Source organism: Nilaparvata lugens, chromosome 10 (assembly GCF_014356525.2).
Source record: "Nilaparvata lugens isolate BPH chromosome 10, ASM1435652v1, whole genome shotgun sequence".
NCBI lineage: Eukaryota > Metazoa > Arthropoda > Insecta > Hemiptera > Delphacidae > Nilaparvata > Nilaparvata lugens.
In genome coordinates, this window is record NC_052513.1 from 35,946,544 (window position 1) to 35,964,351 (window position 17,808).

At 33.4% G+C, this 17,808-nt stretch overlaps 1 protein-coding gene across 5 annotated transcripts in view; it reads right to left on the bottom strand.

Moving 5' to 3' along the window:
* The window catches only part of LOC111064421 (carboxypeptidase D), an 85,012-nt gene that overhangs the window by 11,855 nt on the left and 55,349 nt on the right, over nt 1-17,808 (bottom strand). For 3 of the 5 annotated variants that reach the window (XM_039436740.1, XM_039436744.1, XM_039436741.1), the window contains exons 2-7: nt 13,008-13,387; nt 9,335-9,468; nt 7,552-7,650; nt 6,388-6,613; nt 4,271-4,300; nt 940-1,116 (exon numbers count right to left, since the gene is read on the bottom strand). In XM_039436740.1, coding sequence (XP_039292674.1) covers nt 940-1,116; nt 4,271-4,300; nt 6,388-6,613; nt 7,552-7,650; nt 9,335-9,468; nt 13,008-13,368 — 1,027 coding nt within the window. In that variant the 5' untranslated portion in view covers nt 13,369-13,387. The remainder of the gene's footprint in view (nt 1-939; nt 1,117-4,270; nt 4,301-6,387; nt 6,614-7,551; nt 7,651-9,334; nt 9,469-13,007; nt 13,388-17,808) is intronic. The other 2 variants (XM_039436742.1, XM_039436743.1) reach the window with 1 other exon arrangement.

A 17,808-nucleotide genomic window follows, 5' to 3' on the forward strand; every position in this document is an offset into this window, starting at 1 on the left:
CTTGAAGAGTTTACCTATGGAGAGCCGTTTGGGTAGTGTCAAGTTTTTAGGTATTTTCATTGACAGCAAACTTTCATGGGAGCCACACATCAAATATATTACTTCTAAATTATTCAGAGTGGTATACTTGCTGAGAAATTTGATAGGCTGTGTCCCCACGTCTTATGTGAGATCAGCTTACCTTGTTAATTTCTATTTCTACTGGTTCTAGGGATATTCGTAGTCTAACTCTGAGGCCCGGTCGCCCCAAAGCCTGTTGAATTTTAATCATTATTAAGTTCCACGAAAACCAATCAGGGAAGTTTTTTTGAAAATAAGGCTTCTCTGATTGGTTCTTGTGCCATTTAATCACGGTTAAAGTTAACAGGCTTTTCTGCAACCGGGTCTCAGTTGTTCTTTTGAACAAGAATGTTGAGTCGATTGCTAGGAACGTTTTTGTTCCAAAATACAAAAGTGAATGGTGAATGAGATAAAGCTGTTCAGGAATAATTGATTTTTTTTCAGAATATACAATAAATAAGTTCGTCAATGTCGAGTCAATTGCTATAGGAACGTTCTTGTTTTAAAGGGCAAAAATAGATGGTGAATGAGATATAGCTGTTCAGAAATAATTGAAGCTTATTTCAGAATTTTTTTTTTTTAATCTTTTTCATTCAATTATTTCAGAATAGTCAGTCTCAAAGGAAGTAGAGCGGCTGCATGACATGCATTGTGAAATAATTTTTTACTAATGACGACGTCACACCTTTGCCCGAATTTTTCCAAAATAGTCAGGTCTCAATGTCACTTATCCATCAGAATCTACTTCTTCAATTCACTTCTCTATTATTACAATTACTTCTATATGTACAGGTGGTACTTATCCATTAGAATCCACTTGTTCAACTCACTCTTCTATTGCTACAATGACTTCTATCTGGTGTTGGTGGTGGTACTTGCCTGTGAGAGGATACCATGCAGCTCCGTTTGTGATGCCTTGGTTGAACGAAGGCGTTCCCGACTTGCATGGTTTCCCCTGATGCATTGTGGGGTGATTTCGGGAGTATGTCAGCGCCAAATGTTTGAAAACGTCGTCATCGGGAGTCAAAGATGGCGTCGATGCGTAGCTCTGGAACACTGCACAACAGAAGATAAAGAATAGTGAAGAAGTGAAAAGTAAGAAATAAGGAACCTATTTAATCAACAGATAGAAGATGAAAATCCAATTGAACAGTTTACACTATGAACAATAGTACTTTGAATAGCCTAATGGCATCAAGTTAATGTTATATTTTGTATTATTTAAGTGAATAAACGAATACTTAACAACCCGAAACATTGTGGAATTTCTCCATATTATGGTAAAATAAAAACGATTTTGTCAGTTCCATATAATTTATTATGATGCCTTAGTACATTGAAACTTAAGTTTGGCTCAAATAAATTATGTGGAACTGACAATATCGTTTTTTATTTCATCTTAATTGAACAGTATTCAAATACAAGAAGTACACCATAATTATACACACATATTATGGTGCACTGCTGAAGATAGATGACGTTAAAAAAGAGAAATAGTTGTAAAACTGTTGCAATTTAGACACTTTGTTTCAAGTCAATATTTTTTATAAAAATACCTCAATTCTTGACAAAACGTAAGTGTTTTTCAAATATTTACTTGGAAATACAGCGTCTAAACTACAACAGAGATAAATTTTTGTTCTATTTATTCCTAATCTTCCAAATACGCTGGTACTTACTAGTTAATAATTCATTTTTGACGACACCACAGTCTAATTTTTTGAATAATAGTTATTTAAAACTAGTACTCACGTGTGAAGCGCTTTCGGATTTTTGAATCCATTTTAAATACATCAGTGAAAATGGGTGTTGAGAATAGTTTCAAAATGCGAAAGCGCTACACACGTATATTAGCATAGCCACCTCTAGTACAGGTGGTATTAGAGTTGGCTATGATATTAGTTTTTGATAACTGTTATTCAACAAATTTGACTGTAGTGTCGTCAAAAATAGTTCAAAAACGAATTATTAACTAGCAGTTTGTCATGGAAAGTGAGATAGATGAGTTGTATGAAATTCAGAATGAATAAAATACCAGCGTATTTGGAAAATTAGGAAAAAATACCACAAAAATGTATCTTTGTTTTAGTTTAGACACTGAGTTTCCAAGTTAATATTTGAAAAATACTCACACTGTATTTTGTCTAGAATTGAGGTATTTTTAAAAATATTTACTTAGAAACAAGTTGTCTAAATTACAAAAGAGTTAAAAAAGGGTTTTGTCACAGAAAACTTAATCAAAACTTTATCACCAGAAATATACTAATTTCAAATGCTTTCATTCCATTTCACCATTTACATCAGCGTTTGAATATATTGGGGAAAATTGGAAATTTCGATAAACTCGAATCTAGTTCACGAAATTGCTTATAATAGAGACAGACTCAGAAGATTTTAATCAGCCACACCATTTTATTCTCCTATTGGATCAGTGACTTTGAAAAAAATGCCTTGTATTTAAATTCCTCTATTTACAAAATTTCAATGTTTCTTGAATGTTCTATTACATTCATTACCATAGTTTTCATTCCATATGATGAACTCTTATCAATCAACCACTATACAATACAAACAATATCTATTATTATATTTTTCAAAAACCTTGCCTTTCAATATCCATCTATTTACAAATTTCCAATATTTCATAAACTTTTCATTCCAGTATACAAATTCATTCCACTGTGATAAACGAGGTTTGAGACGATTAAGGAATTTCCAAGCAATGAGATGATAAATGGATGAATTTCACAAAACGTTCCTGCTTTACTTACAATAGTTATCAATTTTTCATTCCTACAAAATCCAGTAATATCCGCCGTATCTCATTGAAACGAATATTCTGACACCCTTTTGTCTGCTAGTTTATCTGCTAATTTATGTTGTGTTGTCGCTTAATAAAGTTGTAATGAAACTTGAAAAAAATCAATTTTTTAAGGAGACAGTTCAAGTCAATGCTGGAGACAATCGAACTATGTTTTCTGGATCTATTGTATAAAAGTTTAGTCTTCTTTTTAATCAAAAATTATTTCAAAGAGTACTATCCCATCTAAGGTATGACACTTTAATCAACCAATTTCACTTTCGTCCAAAAAAAACCCATGCACAAATTTCGATATTGTGAGTATAGTGTGATTGTTTCAATGATTGTTTTCAGATTGTGTATTTTTGTTGATTTGGAACCCCTGGAAAGATGTGTGATTGTGTGAATCATTAATTTTGTAGTGGACAGAAATTTATAGATGTTTTTTGAACTCTGACGGACCGATCTCCCAAACACCCTTTCAATCATCCAAAACACCTTTCCTTCATTTTGTTTATCTCACCATCTCCCATTTTCTTGTTTCCGATAACTTTGCTGATGTGTGTTCCGACTGTGCCTCCTATTCGTTTTATCGAACCTATTACTGTAAATGAGAAAAGCGTGGAAAAAGTAGAATAATTGATGTTTAATTGATTACTAATAATGTGATGTTATATGAAAAATCACAAAATGATACAGAATAAATTCAAGGTAGTGTAGGTAGGCTGCATATGTTGAATCAAACTTTCGCGAAACAATATCCGAAAGCCAAATCAACTTCAACTGAGAGTGAAAGGTTCAAGCTGAATTCGCACATAAAAGCGACAGTGAGCTGTGAAGATATAATTCCTACGAGTTTTGATTGAACTATTTCCACTCAGCCCGGCTGAGTGATTATGAATAATAAATTTGAACATATATGTGATTTTTTCTAACCACATAGTTAGAACTTTTCTATTTACATGGTTAGAACAAAAGTTAGAAATTTTATATTTTCACTGTTTACTGTCACTCTTGTGTGCGAATCCAGATTGAATGATAGAATATTAGAAAATCACGGTCATAACTGGGTGTGTTGGTTCAAGTAATTGCTTATTTAAAAGATTAAAATAAGTTTTGGACTGTAGTCTGTTTCTTTGTCTTTAAGTTGATTGTAAATGATGAATAAATAAATATTCATATTATTTATAAATATTTATTGAAAATTGATAGATACAAATTGTGAGTTCTACGCTAAAATGGAACGTTTCGAGTCTTATCTATATGAGAATATAAAATCATTTTTTATGATTTTATAGTATAGTTTATAATTATTCATGGTAAGTTTGATAGTTTAGTATTTACTGTGAAAGGTTGAAGCCCAATACTGTCTTGTAATATTTATTGTGGGGTTGAAATTCTTAGGCTTACCTGCGCATAACGGTGAAGACCTGCATATTCCTTCCAGACCAGCAATTTTAAACATAGATTTATTATAAGTATGGCTCATCACGTATTTCATAATAGTATATAATATGAGTCAACGTATGAGATTTCTAATCTCAAGGAATTGTTCAAGTGGAAGTAGAAGCTGACACTAAAAATTGATACATTTATGGATGGATATGGTTGGGATTTGTAGGGCTAAGCATTCAAATGGGTTATAATTCCTTGAAATCTTTCGTACCCTACAAAATACTTCTACGTTCTTCCAAGGATGATGATGTTGATCATTTCTATATTAATTTGGAGTTTTAGCTGCCAACCAGAAACCATATAACAGGATATTATTTTTTCGTATATTAATTATTTATGTATTCATAGACATATGGATTAACATTATATTATTGTTTTTTCACAGATGTGAGAGATCGTTTCCCGTACATGAACATATTCTATTTATCATTGAGGAAGTGAGCCAGTAGTCTGGAGACCCTGCTTACATACAACTATATAGTCAAGCAATGGAATGTTGAGGAAGGTAAGATCACACATTTCTTCTGATATACACTTTGGTATTCTATTTCATACATTTTTGAAGCTCCGGAGACTGTGTCACACCGTACTCAGGTCCGCTTGCATATATATTTCTTCATAGTAAACAAACGATTTGGCAACATCACGGAGCTAGAAAAAATAAAAAAGATAGAACTATGGGCGTTGTCTAATGACAGACGATGATAGCAAACCAATGTTAATCAGGTGCTGATTTCATTACGGTACTGACTAAGTCAGTCTTTATACCGTGAATATTACAAGAGTAGCAGATACATTTAGTAGTACAATAGCTATGAACTAATCTTCACCACTACAAATAAAGTTGATCTCAAACTTAGTGCCGGTTGCACTAAAGCCGGTTAAATTTTTATCGTGGTTAATTTCACGAGAACCAATTAGAGAAGGCTTTTTTGAAAAGAAGGCTTCTCCATAGAGTTAAGATACTGTTTAACTTGTTTCAGTTGTCTCTGGCTTCTGTGATTGGTTCTCATGAAATTAACACGATTAAAATTTAACCGGTTTTTGTGCAACCGACACTAAGTTTGAGTTAAACTTGATTTGTAGTTGTGGAGATTAGTCCATAGCTATTGTAGTGCCAAATGTATTTGTTACTCTTGTAAGATTCAATTAATAAAGACTGACTTAAGCTATGCGCACACCAGCTAGTCAAGACAAGACAAGACATGATCAGACAAGTTTAGTCACAATACTTCACATTGTTGCTTATGACGCAACTCACACTGTTTAAGGCTAGTCACATACCGATTAGTCAGGAAAAGACTAGTCACGTTTAGTACAATACTTCACATAGTTGCTTATGGAGTCATGTCTAATTGCAATGACTAATCAGTGTGTGTTGCGTCATAAGCAGCAATGTGAAGTATTGTGACTAAAGGTGACTAGTCTTGTCTTGACTAATCGGTGTACGCCCAACCTAATTCTGCGCCGTTATAAAGCCAGCACCTGATTAACATAGGTTTGCTATCCTCGTTTGTCACTAGACTACGCACATATAGTGAGGTCCACGTTATAATGGCAGTGTGTGATTTGCAATGGTGCTGCTATCCTTGTCTATCGTTCAACAAAGCAGATGGCGCTATCTCTTTCACGCATTGCAATGTTGCCACATCGTTTATCAACAATGTAGAAATTCAATCAATTGACAAAATATTTTATCTGAATCATGAAAATTTATTATTCATCTTTAAAAAATATATTTTCTTGACAAATAAAATATGATTAACTATTTTCAACAATAATGAACAGTTGAATTCATCAGATAAACCAGTATCAGCTGTTTGGGTGGCAAGGCTGAGATCTGGCAACTCTTTTCTCCTATCTTCCTACACTGCCATTATAGCGTGGACCTCACTATAGCTCTATTTTTTTTATTTTTTCTAGATCCGTAATGTTGCCCGTTTGTTTACTATGAAGAAATATATTCAGGATAGCTATATAATGAGGAAATATAATTATTTTATTTCTTGTATTATTATTGAATATCATTATTGTTGGATGAGTTGGAAAAATCAATAGAAATAAGTACTGACGAGAGTTGGGTGTGTTGTCGAAGGGGTAGCTGGCGACGAGTGCACCCCCATGGAGGCCCCCCGACAGCACGAACTGTATCTTGCTGGTCCACTCCTTGACGGCGTCGGTCTCCGGCTGACCGCGTTTGTTGTTGTGCTTGAAGTAGTCCGGGAAGTTGCGGTTCAAGTCGAAGCCGCGCGCGTTGTAGCGACCCACGCCGCCGTCACACTGTCCTTCGCGCGCCACCTGATAAATAAATAAATAAATAAAAAATAAATAGATAAATAAATAAATATTCAATAAGAAGATGATCAATTACATCTTCAATACAACGAAATGATAGAAACCAAAAATGTCCAAGCTGCCCCCATAGAGTAAAGAATGCAGTGTTACATTTTGTCTATACTCTCTGTTTGCCGCGAAATTTGGCAGAGTTGAGCAGTTTCAAGACTGCCTCAAGCTGTCGAACATTATCACAAGCTGTTGATCATTATCACAACTTGTTCGTCAATTCAATTGAATTCAATTTGATGATATCCTCGACACATATTATATGTGAGGTATCATTTTAAAAAAAAAACTTTGAATAATGTTATATTATTGAAAATGTATAAAAATATCATGTGATGCTCTTGAATTAATAACATAAAAATAAATATGATTTTACTGCCGTTGAATTCTTAGAGCAATAGGCAAAGTCGAATATTGAATACAGTACGACAAAAGATAAAATCAAGTCTCAAAATTAATACAGTAAGTAAACTTTGAGTCAATTAGATTTTTCAAATACAGCAATACAATTTATTTATATTCATGAATAAACTCCTCTGGATGTGTTGTCCAACATCCAAAGATATTATTAATTATTTGGTCCTCCACACGACATTTTTCCTGATAATCGCACCAACTACGTGTCATTGAAATGATTGTTGAAGATTTATTAGAGCACAAAAGAGTTGTGTCATTTGCGTATATAAGACTGATTTATTTAGAACTGATTTAGGATGGTCATTAATGTGAAAAATAAATAGAAAGGGACCCAGGACAGAGCCCTGGGGAACCCCTTGTAAACAACTAGCTCTCATTTTACCAGCTTTAACTCCATGAAAAATGTGGAGACTACTTGAGAATTGAAGAAAAGTTCTTAAAATGTATGGTATTCACTTGAAATGTTTTCGTTTTACCTCGAAGCCGTCGGGATTCATAGAAGGCAGGATATGGATACGAGTATTGTCCAGTAGCCATTTTATGTAGGGGTCTGTTGTATAGCTGGTCACCAAGTACTGAAAATTTAAAAAATACGACTTACAAAATGTATCAAGATTAAATGCAAATAGTTTTCATTGAATCATGGAAATGACAATATTGCCTCCTGAAGAATACCTGTATTCACAAATTCAAAACTATAGTATTCTATTCATAGTTGTTTATTTAGTCTATGCTGTGTTATACAAAGAAGAGTTTTTTAAAGCATGTCTATACTTCAAGACGGTCTCTATGAATTGTATTGTATTTTAATGGAACAAAATTGCATAATCATCTGAACAATAATTGTTTCAACCTTGGGATTTTGTTTTGTAAAGTTGAAGAATTCTGCTCATTCATCTTAGATGAATACTATTATTTTAATTGGTTGATTCTAGCATTCCCATCGGCTGTACAGAAGTCAGACAAGCTTTTAATGCTTTTTCCATTGTGAGATTTGAAAGAACTTTTGCAATTATTAGGTTTTCCTGTTGAATGCATTTACTTTTCAAGCTGCTGTCTTCGATAATGTTCTCCTCCAATTTTCAATAATTATTTCCATCATTAAAGTATTGACTGATATAATAATCTGACATTCAAATAATACAGGCTATCATTACTAGGGAATTCCAATGGCTAGTTTCATCATTTCGTTCACATTCAAAATTTTCAGTAAAGTTTGATAATTAAGTTTGTAAAGTTGTTACTTTATCATATTTTTCTCAAATATACAATGAAAGCTATATAAATATAGAATCAAGGGCTTCTGCTACCGCTACTACCACTTAGTTTTATCTATATAGCTTTTTCATTGAATATTTTAGTAATTCTTCCAAACTAATAATATCCCAGCAGTTGTTAAACTGCAAAATCTATAAAATCTTCATCTTTGTAAATTTGAATGAATCTACTAGGTTTTACCAAGGTATCTAGAATACATTGAATGTAGTCTAGGTACATTGGGTTCTACTAAACGACAATAATCTCATATGAATAAGAAGACTAGATTCTGTCAAACCACAGATTAATTAAAAATCGAGATACTGGTTTTGGTTTTTACACCATTATTCATATTAATCTCTGGTAAACTAAAACTGAAGTAAAGAGCAGCTGTATTTATACTAACAGCCGAGCACTGTTATTGGTACATGCCTTGACCTATCAAAATAAACGTCTGCCATATTGGCCTAGACAAGACCCTCCCCAATTATCGGTTCATACAAACGTTTTAAAATAGTGATTCAAACAGCAGACACAGCAATGAAATATGGATAAATGGTTAACTCACATGTCACGAGATAAAATATAAGAAGTCAATAGAGAAATGTTACAAAAACATGGAAACACAATGGAATAAGAGAATACTGTAATAAATTACTAACAAATTCATGATAAAACTGCTTGACAAATTCTTAATATAATCCTTCCACTGGTTCTTCTGACCATATCCAACTATCTATGATATGAATGAATATTACTCTTATGAACTATAGCTATTACAAATAAATACTATGTTACTATGATATGAATTAATATTACTCTTGTGAATTACAGCTATTATAAATAAATACAAATCCTTTAAAAAAATACTTTATGGCATTACAAAGATTAGAACAATAGTAGATGGTTTTTATACTATTTTTGATGCAGATCTGATGGGTTAGAATGACTGTACTGTAGTCCATGTTTTATTTTGTAAAAAGCATACCGTAAATTTCTTACTTGTATGAGATGCAGCATCAACTCTCGTCCGACAGCTTCATTTCCATGCATGTTGGCAACATATTTCACGTCAGGTTTTCCAATCATGTGCTCATATGGTGAGGATGATACCACCATCACCCAGAGGTCTCTTCCTGTAAGAATTGGAAAAAAACTTCAAAATCAAATCAATTTAATTTATGGATTAAAATCAATTTAATCCATACATGTTCATCCTGTAAAATTATTGTGAGAAGACGTTTTGAACTCAAATCAATTCAATTATCAGTGAAATCATTGTAATAATAAGATGAACTTGAACATAATTACTTGGTCAATTGAGATTCGATCATAGAAACTGGAGCATAGGATAGCTATATAATTATCAATAATTTATCGTAGCTTGCGTGAGTTCTTTAGAGAGATTCACCTTAAACTTCTACCTGTCAGAATTCCTCATAAATAACGTTGATGCTTCCCATTCAAAATAATACTGACAGTTTGAATTGAATCTGGCTACAGTTGAAATGCTTCAGGATATTCTTGCGGCATCCCTTACCTCATATAATTTCACAATTACGAGTTTATATCACATGTGCTAGTAAATTATTCTACTTTAAATGTCCCACTGCTCACTCTTCGGAGATTTTTTGAAATTAACTTTACTTGAATCGTGAGATCAAGTTTTGAGCCTTGCAGGGAAGATCGACTATGATGATATTATGTACTGGTTTGGGCAAACAATCTTTAGAAGTATAGAAGTTTGCTCTGGTTTGAGTTGAAGCTGGTAGCATAATTATCATAACTAGACATGAAGTTTGATAACTGCTCCACTCCTGAGGGCTTTAACGGTTCTGAAGTAGAGTTGGAAACTATATAATCTTTAAAACTGGAACTTTATAAGGTACTATGCCTTTTTCTTCTGTTCTATTTTTCCAATTCAAGAATGAATTATGTTCTATTGAATTATACAATGTAAATATATTGATGATAACACATTCATTATATAAGTGCAATATTTCTCATTGCTTTTAATTAATTATTTTTCTCATTTAATTATTTATAATTAATTATCAATAAATTAATTTCTCATTGCTCATTAATTTTTTTTAATTAAGATTTTAATTTATTGTGATACATTCTGTAATCCATTTAGAGTATTACATAAACCTTCGAAATTCATAATTTTCAAGTCATTATTCTTGGACCGAAAATCAAGTGACGAAGCAATGTGTGATTACATAACCTAAACTTTTGGACAACATTAACATTTTATCAAAGTTTTTGGAGAGGAATAGTTCAGGCTCAGCCTATTTTTTCCTCCAATGTCATAATTGTATTATGATTATAGTGTTTTATACAATAAATGGATAACATAAATGAATATGAGTGGTTAAAAATAGTTTAGTTGCTGTAGGCTACTGGTTTATGGGTTTGATTCATTCTACTGTGACTTTTGGAAAAACAAATTCCGTGAACATTAAAAAATGGTTGAGTTTTGAGAAATACACATATTATATATTGTATCGTATGTATAGCCTATGTTAATCCTTATGTTTTAACAATTGCTTTCTTTCATGTATTTTTTACGATTTTCAAACTCTGTGTGATTCTATACAATGTTACGTTCTAAACTCTCTGGTCTCAAATGAACGGATTCCAAACCAATTATACGTTGAGTTTGACAATTATTTTCGCGCATTTCCTGCAACATTTTTCGTGAACTTTTACAATTCAACACACGCCGTGAAAGCAAACTGGATTTGACTTGAAGCTTACAGTACTCTTGAGGTCATTGCTACAAATGTAATTGTAGTTTGGTATCGTCATAACAGTTTTTTGTTTCCTGTGAGCATGTAGAGTTCGTTGACCCCGATATTTGTTAGTTGTTAATCTGGTAGAACCATTAGTTGACGTTACGTTTGATTGCTTATTTAGGTACTTACTCATTCTTGAAGGCAAAATAAGGGGACTTTAAGACGTGTCTTCTTCACGAATACAGCTAACTATTGAATTCAGTTCTTTAAGGAATAAAAAGATTATTAGAACAGTCCATCAATACTTTATAGATCCAGTTCATTACTTTACAGTACATTACCACCTAGCAGTACTGTCTTCAAATCACAATCTATGATTATTTCATTTATTTATTATTATTATATAAGAGTATAGTGTATAGGCCTACAGTACTATGATTGACTAATCATAGATGGAGGTACAGTATTCATACCCAAAGAAAATACATCACTTACCATACTGTAATAATACTATACTGGAATTTATATGAGTTTCTGCTTCTCCTGAATCCATAATAAATTCGTATACTGTATCTTCATTGACTGCGTAATATGGATGAACTGGAAACTTAATCAGTTTCTAAAATGTATTTCAGAAGTATACTGTATCTTCATTGACTGCGTAATATGGATGAACTGGAAACTTAATCAGTTTCTAAAATGTATTTCAGAAGTATACTGTATCTTCATTGACTGCGTAATATGGATGAACTGGAAACTTTATCAGTTTCTAAAATGCATTTCAGAAGTATACTGTATCTTCATTGACTGCGTAATATGGATGAACTGGAAACTCTATCAGTTTCTTAGTATCTTTCTCTTCAATTATCCAGAATTCAGTTTTCTAGTTGATACTATTTCTTAATTATTGTTCTTCGCCCACAAAATATTATTTCTTAAAAGGTTAAAATCTATTCTCTCCGTCATTCACATGTATCAAAAAAGTGGGAATATTTATCATCAGTTGACGTATTTTCGTATTAGAAAAACTTAACGAGAAACCTATTAGAAGCTATCATGTTATCATATATTGGTTTTATTTATAGATTATCATCATGTTTATTATGTCTGGATACGTCTTTCCTTATTTTGAAGCTGCAATTTATTATTGGAACTGGTTTCCACATCAGGGAAACCCCGCGATTTATTACTGGCTATTCATAATAAATTGGATACAGATGAAGTTGGCAACTCTAAGAATTAGTAGAGCGAGTACTTGATTCCTATCCTCGAGCCATCTCTCTCCTTCATTTGTTGAGATATTCTACAAAATTTCATGGATTTGTATCCTCTTAAATGTTTTAAGACATTGACATTGTCTCGAAACTGATCGGAAAACTTGAAACACTGTTGGTTCCCACCAACTCGAATCCACATTCACAGTAATAATAAGGAGTCATTATTTCTACTTGAAATTTTACCCTCGAACCAATGTCTGCAGCGCTCTTGAGTCCCTTGACATATAATTTTTCAACAACTCTGGCTAGTTAACAAAAAAATTATATAATAATATAGCTTCATTTACATTCTTAAAAGAACAGAAGCCTCTCTTATGAGGCATATATGGTTGGCTAGGAATACAATATTTCACATTAATTTTCACAAAAAAATTATCAGTGCCGAAAAGTTTCGGAAATAGTTATTTAATTTTCATAATTCAATAATTATTGGGAAATGAATATTCCAACAACAGAATCAATCCAAAACTCCCGTTGCTCCAATTCTCCCAAATTTAAATAGTAGAGGAGCCAGTTTAAATTATAATAATAGTTTGTATTATTTTTTAGGGGAAGTGGTTGATCCAATAGTTAGGCCTTCGACCTTTATTGGATCTCTGCCAATAAAATTCATAAGCATCAAAATTACTAAAATACAAAACAAATTCTTTGACAACTGACCTTGAACAGACTTTCCGATCGAGTAGAGTGCTGACAGGTGTGGGTACCTGGATGACGTCATCCTAAGGAACTTGGTCATCTGGTCGAAGTTGTGGTAGTTAAAGTTGAGAGGGTAGTCGTCGCTAGAGAGGGGTGCGCCCTCGGGGGCGGAGACCTCCAGACCCCTCACGTACTGCTCCAGGCTGTCAGCGGCCCCCGGGGGTGGTTGGGCCGTGTGTACGACAGCGGAAGATGCCATCTGCTGTTGGTCTCCCGCCTCCAGGGAGGAGTCATCGGGGGCTAGGCGGGCTGCCTCCGATAGTGAGGCGGAGGCGGCTAAAAGGAGGTATGCCGCCCCCAGCAGTGTTGGTGGGAACGTCATTGTGGACTTTGGCTATTATCTGCAACGAAATAAAGAGGTTCACGTTAGACTAAGTTGAATCTTTAAAAATAACCTTTTAACTATTATTTATAGAAAACTGTAGACTATTATTTATAGATATCTATAAAACTGTTAATATCCATAGAAAACGATATTATCTATAAAACTGTAGATATCTATAGAAAACTGTATTATTTATAGATATCTATTTGGAAAAAGATATTATATAAAGAGGGTAATAGCAATTTTCTATAATGATAGAACATTCAAGTAGCCCTTTTAAATTATTCCATTCAATATATTATATTTATTTTACTAATTAATCTATTATCTTTTATCAATGGATAAACTCCCTACACACAGGGACAATAGTGGCATCCACTTGCAAAGTTAGTTCACAGAAACACAAACTTATCGTTCGATTCTAAACTATAGATCAAACCTAAACCATAAATCGTGTTTGAGGAGAAATATTGTATTGTTTTTGATTTCTTATAATTCGACTTCTGAGTTTCTCATACTTCCAATAATAATTGGCTGGTTCCAGCAAACATTAATATAAAATAAATCGTACTCAATAATCTCCAAAAATTTCTCTTAACTTTTTTCAAGTAGGCCTACACCAACGGCATCCTATCTCATATTTATGCCCGGTGGCACAAAAGCCTGTTAAATTCTAATCATGATTAAATATCACAAGAACCAATTAGAAAAGGCTTTTTCGTAAGAAGGCTTCCCTGATTGGTTCAGGTAGAATCTAATCACTATGAAAACTCAACAGCCCCTTGTACAACTGGGCCAAAATGTTTGAATCACAACATTTGTAAGCTCAAACCTATCATGAATTTCACACTATTTTATCACAAACCTTCACATACAACGTTCTCATTGGAGGAGGATACAGCAGTTAGGCCACTATTCAAGGGAGGCGCAAGTGGTCCAATAAATTTCAAAGTGAAGCTCGTTGTTTCATGGTAATAGGTCGAGCATAAAGTGCCCCTGGGGGGCAATTTGGGCCAAGTGGGGTGGAGGGAGAGGGTTTGCCAAAGGTCTCCTCAACCATGGCAATTCAAAAGCGAGGCCCTTTGCTAACCTACTTGGCAAAGCCTTTTGAATTTCCTTACTCTAGTTTCCTCCCTTCGGCCTGTTTTCTTCCACAATCAAGTGTGGGGTCAAGCATAGTTTTGGCTCACACACAACAAGGCTCTGTTTTCCATTTTATTTAATTTTCATAACAGGTTTGACCCAATAATATAAAAAGAAGACGTTTGAAATAAGTCGAGCCAGATCTCTAATTTTATTGGAGAAGATTAAAACTGTTATGTATAGGAAGAACCCAATAATTCAAGTTTTCGATTCATCAACAAATGATTAGTTTTCAAGATGAATCATTATTAAAGAGGTCTTCAGGATAGTATGGCTTTTATTTGTGGGGAGTTCCTGACGGAAGTTCCACCTCGCCTGAATATATCATTTAAGTCGTCAATGAGCCTTACGACTGTTATACTTCAGCCGGGACCGCCAATTTAACGTGCACTTCCGATAACACTATGTTTTTAGGATGAGACATTTTTAAAGGCTTGACGGCTCGTTATCAGGATAAGATATTGTTTAAAGACTTGAAGCCATTTCCGTAATATGCCGTACAGCAAAAGATAATATAGTTGATCGGGCGCTGGTTATATAATAGCGTCCGAAACACGCTAGAACGAAGTGCCTGTTTCAGCACTTTTTCCGAATTATAACATTGCTCTTCTATTAAATTCAACAACTTCATCGTACTTTTATTAAATTCAACAACTTCATCGTACTTCCATTAAATTCAACTACCATAACATGATGTCATATTACTAAAGCATTCCTACGAGAATTAATGATCAAATCTGACAACAACACAAAGACGTCAGTGGTAAAATTAATTAAAGACAAAAAAGTGCAATATGAGAAGTTTCAAAGTAAAAGCAGATGAAAACTCAATAGTGTGTAGCCTCCTGTGACTCCTGTTCCAAAACCTTCATTTCTCAATGATATCATAGTTTTGAACAGCATTGAATCCTGAAGTTATTCGATGAAAGCATTAAGACAACTAAGACAATAGAAATTGTCTAGTTGAAAACTAGTGTTGATTTACTTCAAACATTAAAATAGGTTGTATGAGGAGTGTTAGTGATAAAAAATGCTGACATTATAAAGTGTATTTCTCCAGTATTATTCGTATTCAGTTGTCTCTGAAAATTAACAGCAACCAGCAATAGGCTACTCAAACTTTCATCACATGTTAACTGCTCTGTAAACTTTGTCCTTTAATCCTTACTACTAGTGAAACCCAGTCTAAACCTAGTTTTCTAATTCTTACTACTACTGATAGTTTCACTGGTCATATTAGCAGTTTTCTAATCCCTATCACATGAAGGGCAAAACTCAGTACCACACAAAAAAGAGCATGACTCACCGTTTTCTGTCGAGTAACGTTTCTCTTTCTGTTGTTGTTGTTTCTTATTTGGGTTACGAAGATGGTGGAGAGAGAGAAAGAGAGAGAGTGTGTGATTGTGAGAGGGGGGAGGGACAAGGATATGCTTTTAGCGGCACCTTGAAAGAGAAAAATAGATCGGATTTTCACTTTTCTTTTCTGATAACGAATCGATGTGGTGTACTATACAGTGGGTGAATCATTGCTCTTGTAACTGAGGTCATTACTTTACATTTACACTACACCCAGTTCACATTCTCTTGACGTTGTTCTTCTTGTTTTCTCTTCTTTTTCTTTCTTTATTTCCTCCTTGTTCTTCTAGTACTTTACTGACTAGCAAGCTCTACTTTTACCCTTTCTTTCATCCGACATCTAAATTCAATCTTCCTACGTATTCTTGATTAGTTCTTCATTTTTTCCTTATTCACACATTCACAGAACACTTATTCACATTCCTTCTTTCAGTTCTTCTTTTTTTATGAAATTTTCCCATCCTATATCGCAATTCATAGAATTTCTTCAGACTCGACATTTTCTTGTCCGTCTTCCATCTGTTTCTCTATTACCTCTCTTCCCTTCCACCACATTTCCACTCATTCATAGATTCATCTTGTTCTTCATCTTCTTGTCTCTGTTTTACTACACATTACAAATTCTTGCAGATCTCTATCAGTCTATATATTTTTTCATCTCTTAATTTTCTTCTTTTTTCAATGTTTAGTCCTTCTGTTTTTATTCCTCAATTTCAGCTTCCACCAAACATATTTTACTTTTATTTTTATACTCTCATTGATATTTTCTCCTACTGTGGTTCTTAGTTATCATTAACTTTAAATTATTGATACTCTTCCATCATCCCTATTTCTCACGTATCATTATTCCCTGTACTTTATAAGAATTGCTTAATCTATACTTATCTTCTTCACATTCTTGTAATGTTTTCTCTTCTCATTTTCTCTATTCCCTCTATGGTTCCTTCCATTCATATCAATCCTTCCCTTATTTGCACTCAATTTCTCTCATTTTCCAAATTCTTCTTCACATTCTCTTCTTTATATTATAATTTTTCCAATTCTTCTCTCCTTTGTCTTGGCTTCTTCTTCCGTGTTATCACTTGAATGTGACAAGCGAGACTAGAACCGAACTAGGTTAGATAAAAACCAGAGTAAGCGAACAAATCGTGAAGGCATTTGAAAAGCAATTACAACTCACAAGTTCATTCTACATTGTACATCATAGGTTAATAGTGTGTGGATATGTACCATGAATGAAAGGACAGACGTTATGCGTGAGTGGACAACTTTCTCCTGAGTAATAAAACTTTTTAATAGTTGAAATCTTTCCATAGAAGGTTTTCATTGAAGTTCAGTGACCTGGAGATATGAAAATCATTTCTTAAACCATCTTCTTCTCCTTCTTTTTTCCCTTCTTCTTCTTCTTCTTCTTCTTCTTCTTCTTAAGTAATAAAGAAAGATACTCAATGAAAGTTTTAATGATACAATAACGATAGTATGGGCCCATGTGTACAATGTTAGCACAATAATGGCGAACGAATTATAACGATGAAAGTATACAAAGTATTACAGTACATAATGTAGTGTATAAGATGTAACAAAACTAACAGATGGATATTGAACTTTCAAGTGTTAGGATTGCACGTTGGTTTGGAGTTTGAGCTAATATTAGTGAAAATGAATTCGATAATAGTCCCTCTCGAAAATCACTTCATAGTGCGCTTTTCAACTGATTTGATAAGTGAGAGTATAGTATTTGAATACGATCATATCTGTAATTATTTGTTTTATGGGGTATGGACTTGTTCAGAAGGGTGTTCATTTGTAATATTCTTGAATAACAATATCAAAAGTAAAGCAGCATGAATTACATCAAAATGTAGCACTGAATGAAACAGACTAAGAAATTGTCAAAAACCACAGATTTATTGATTCTGAAAACTCAGAGTTTATCAG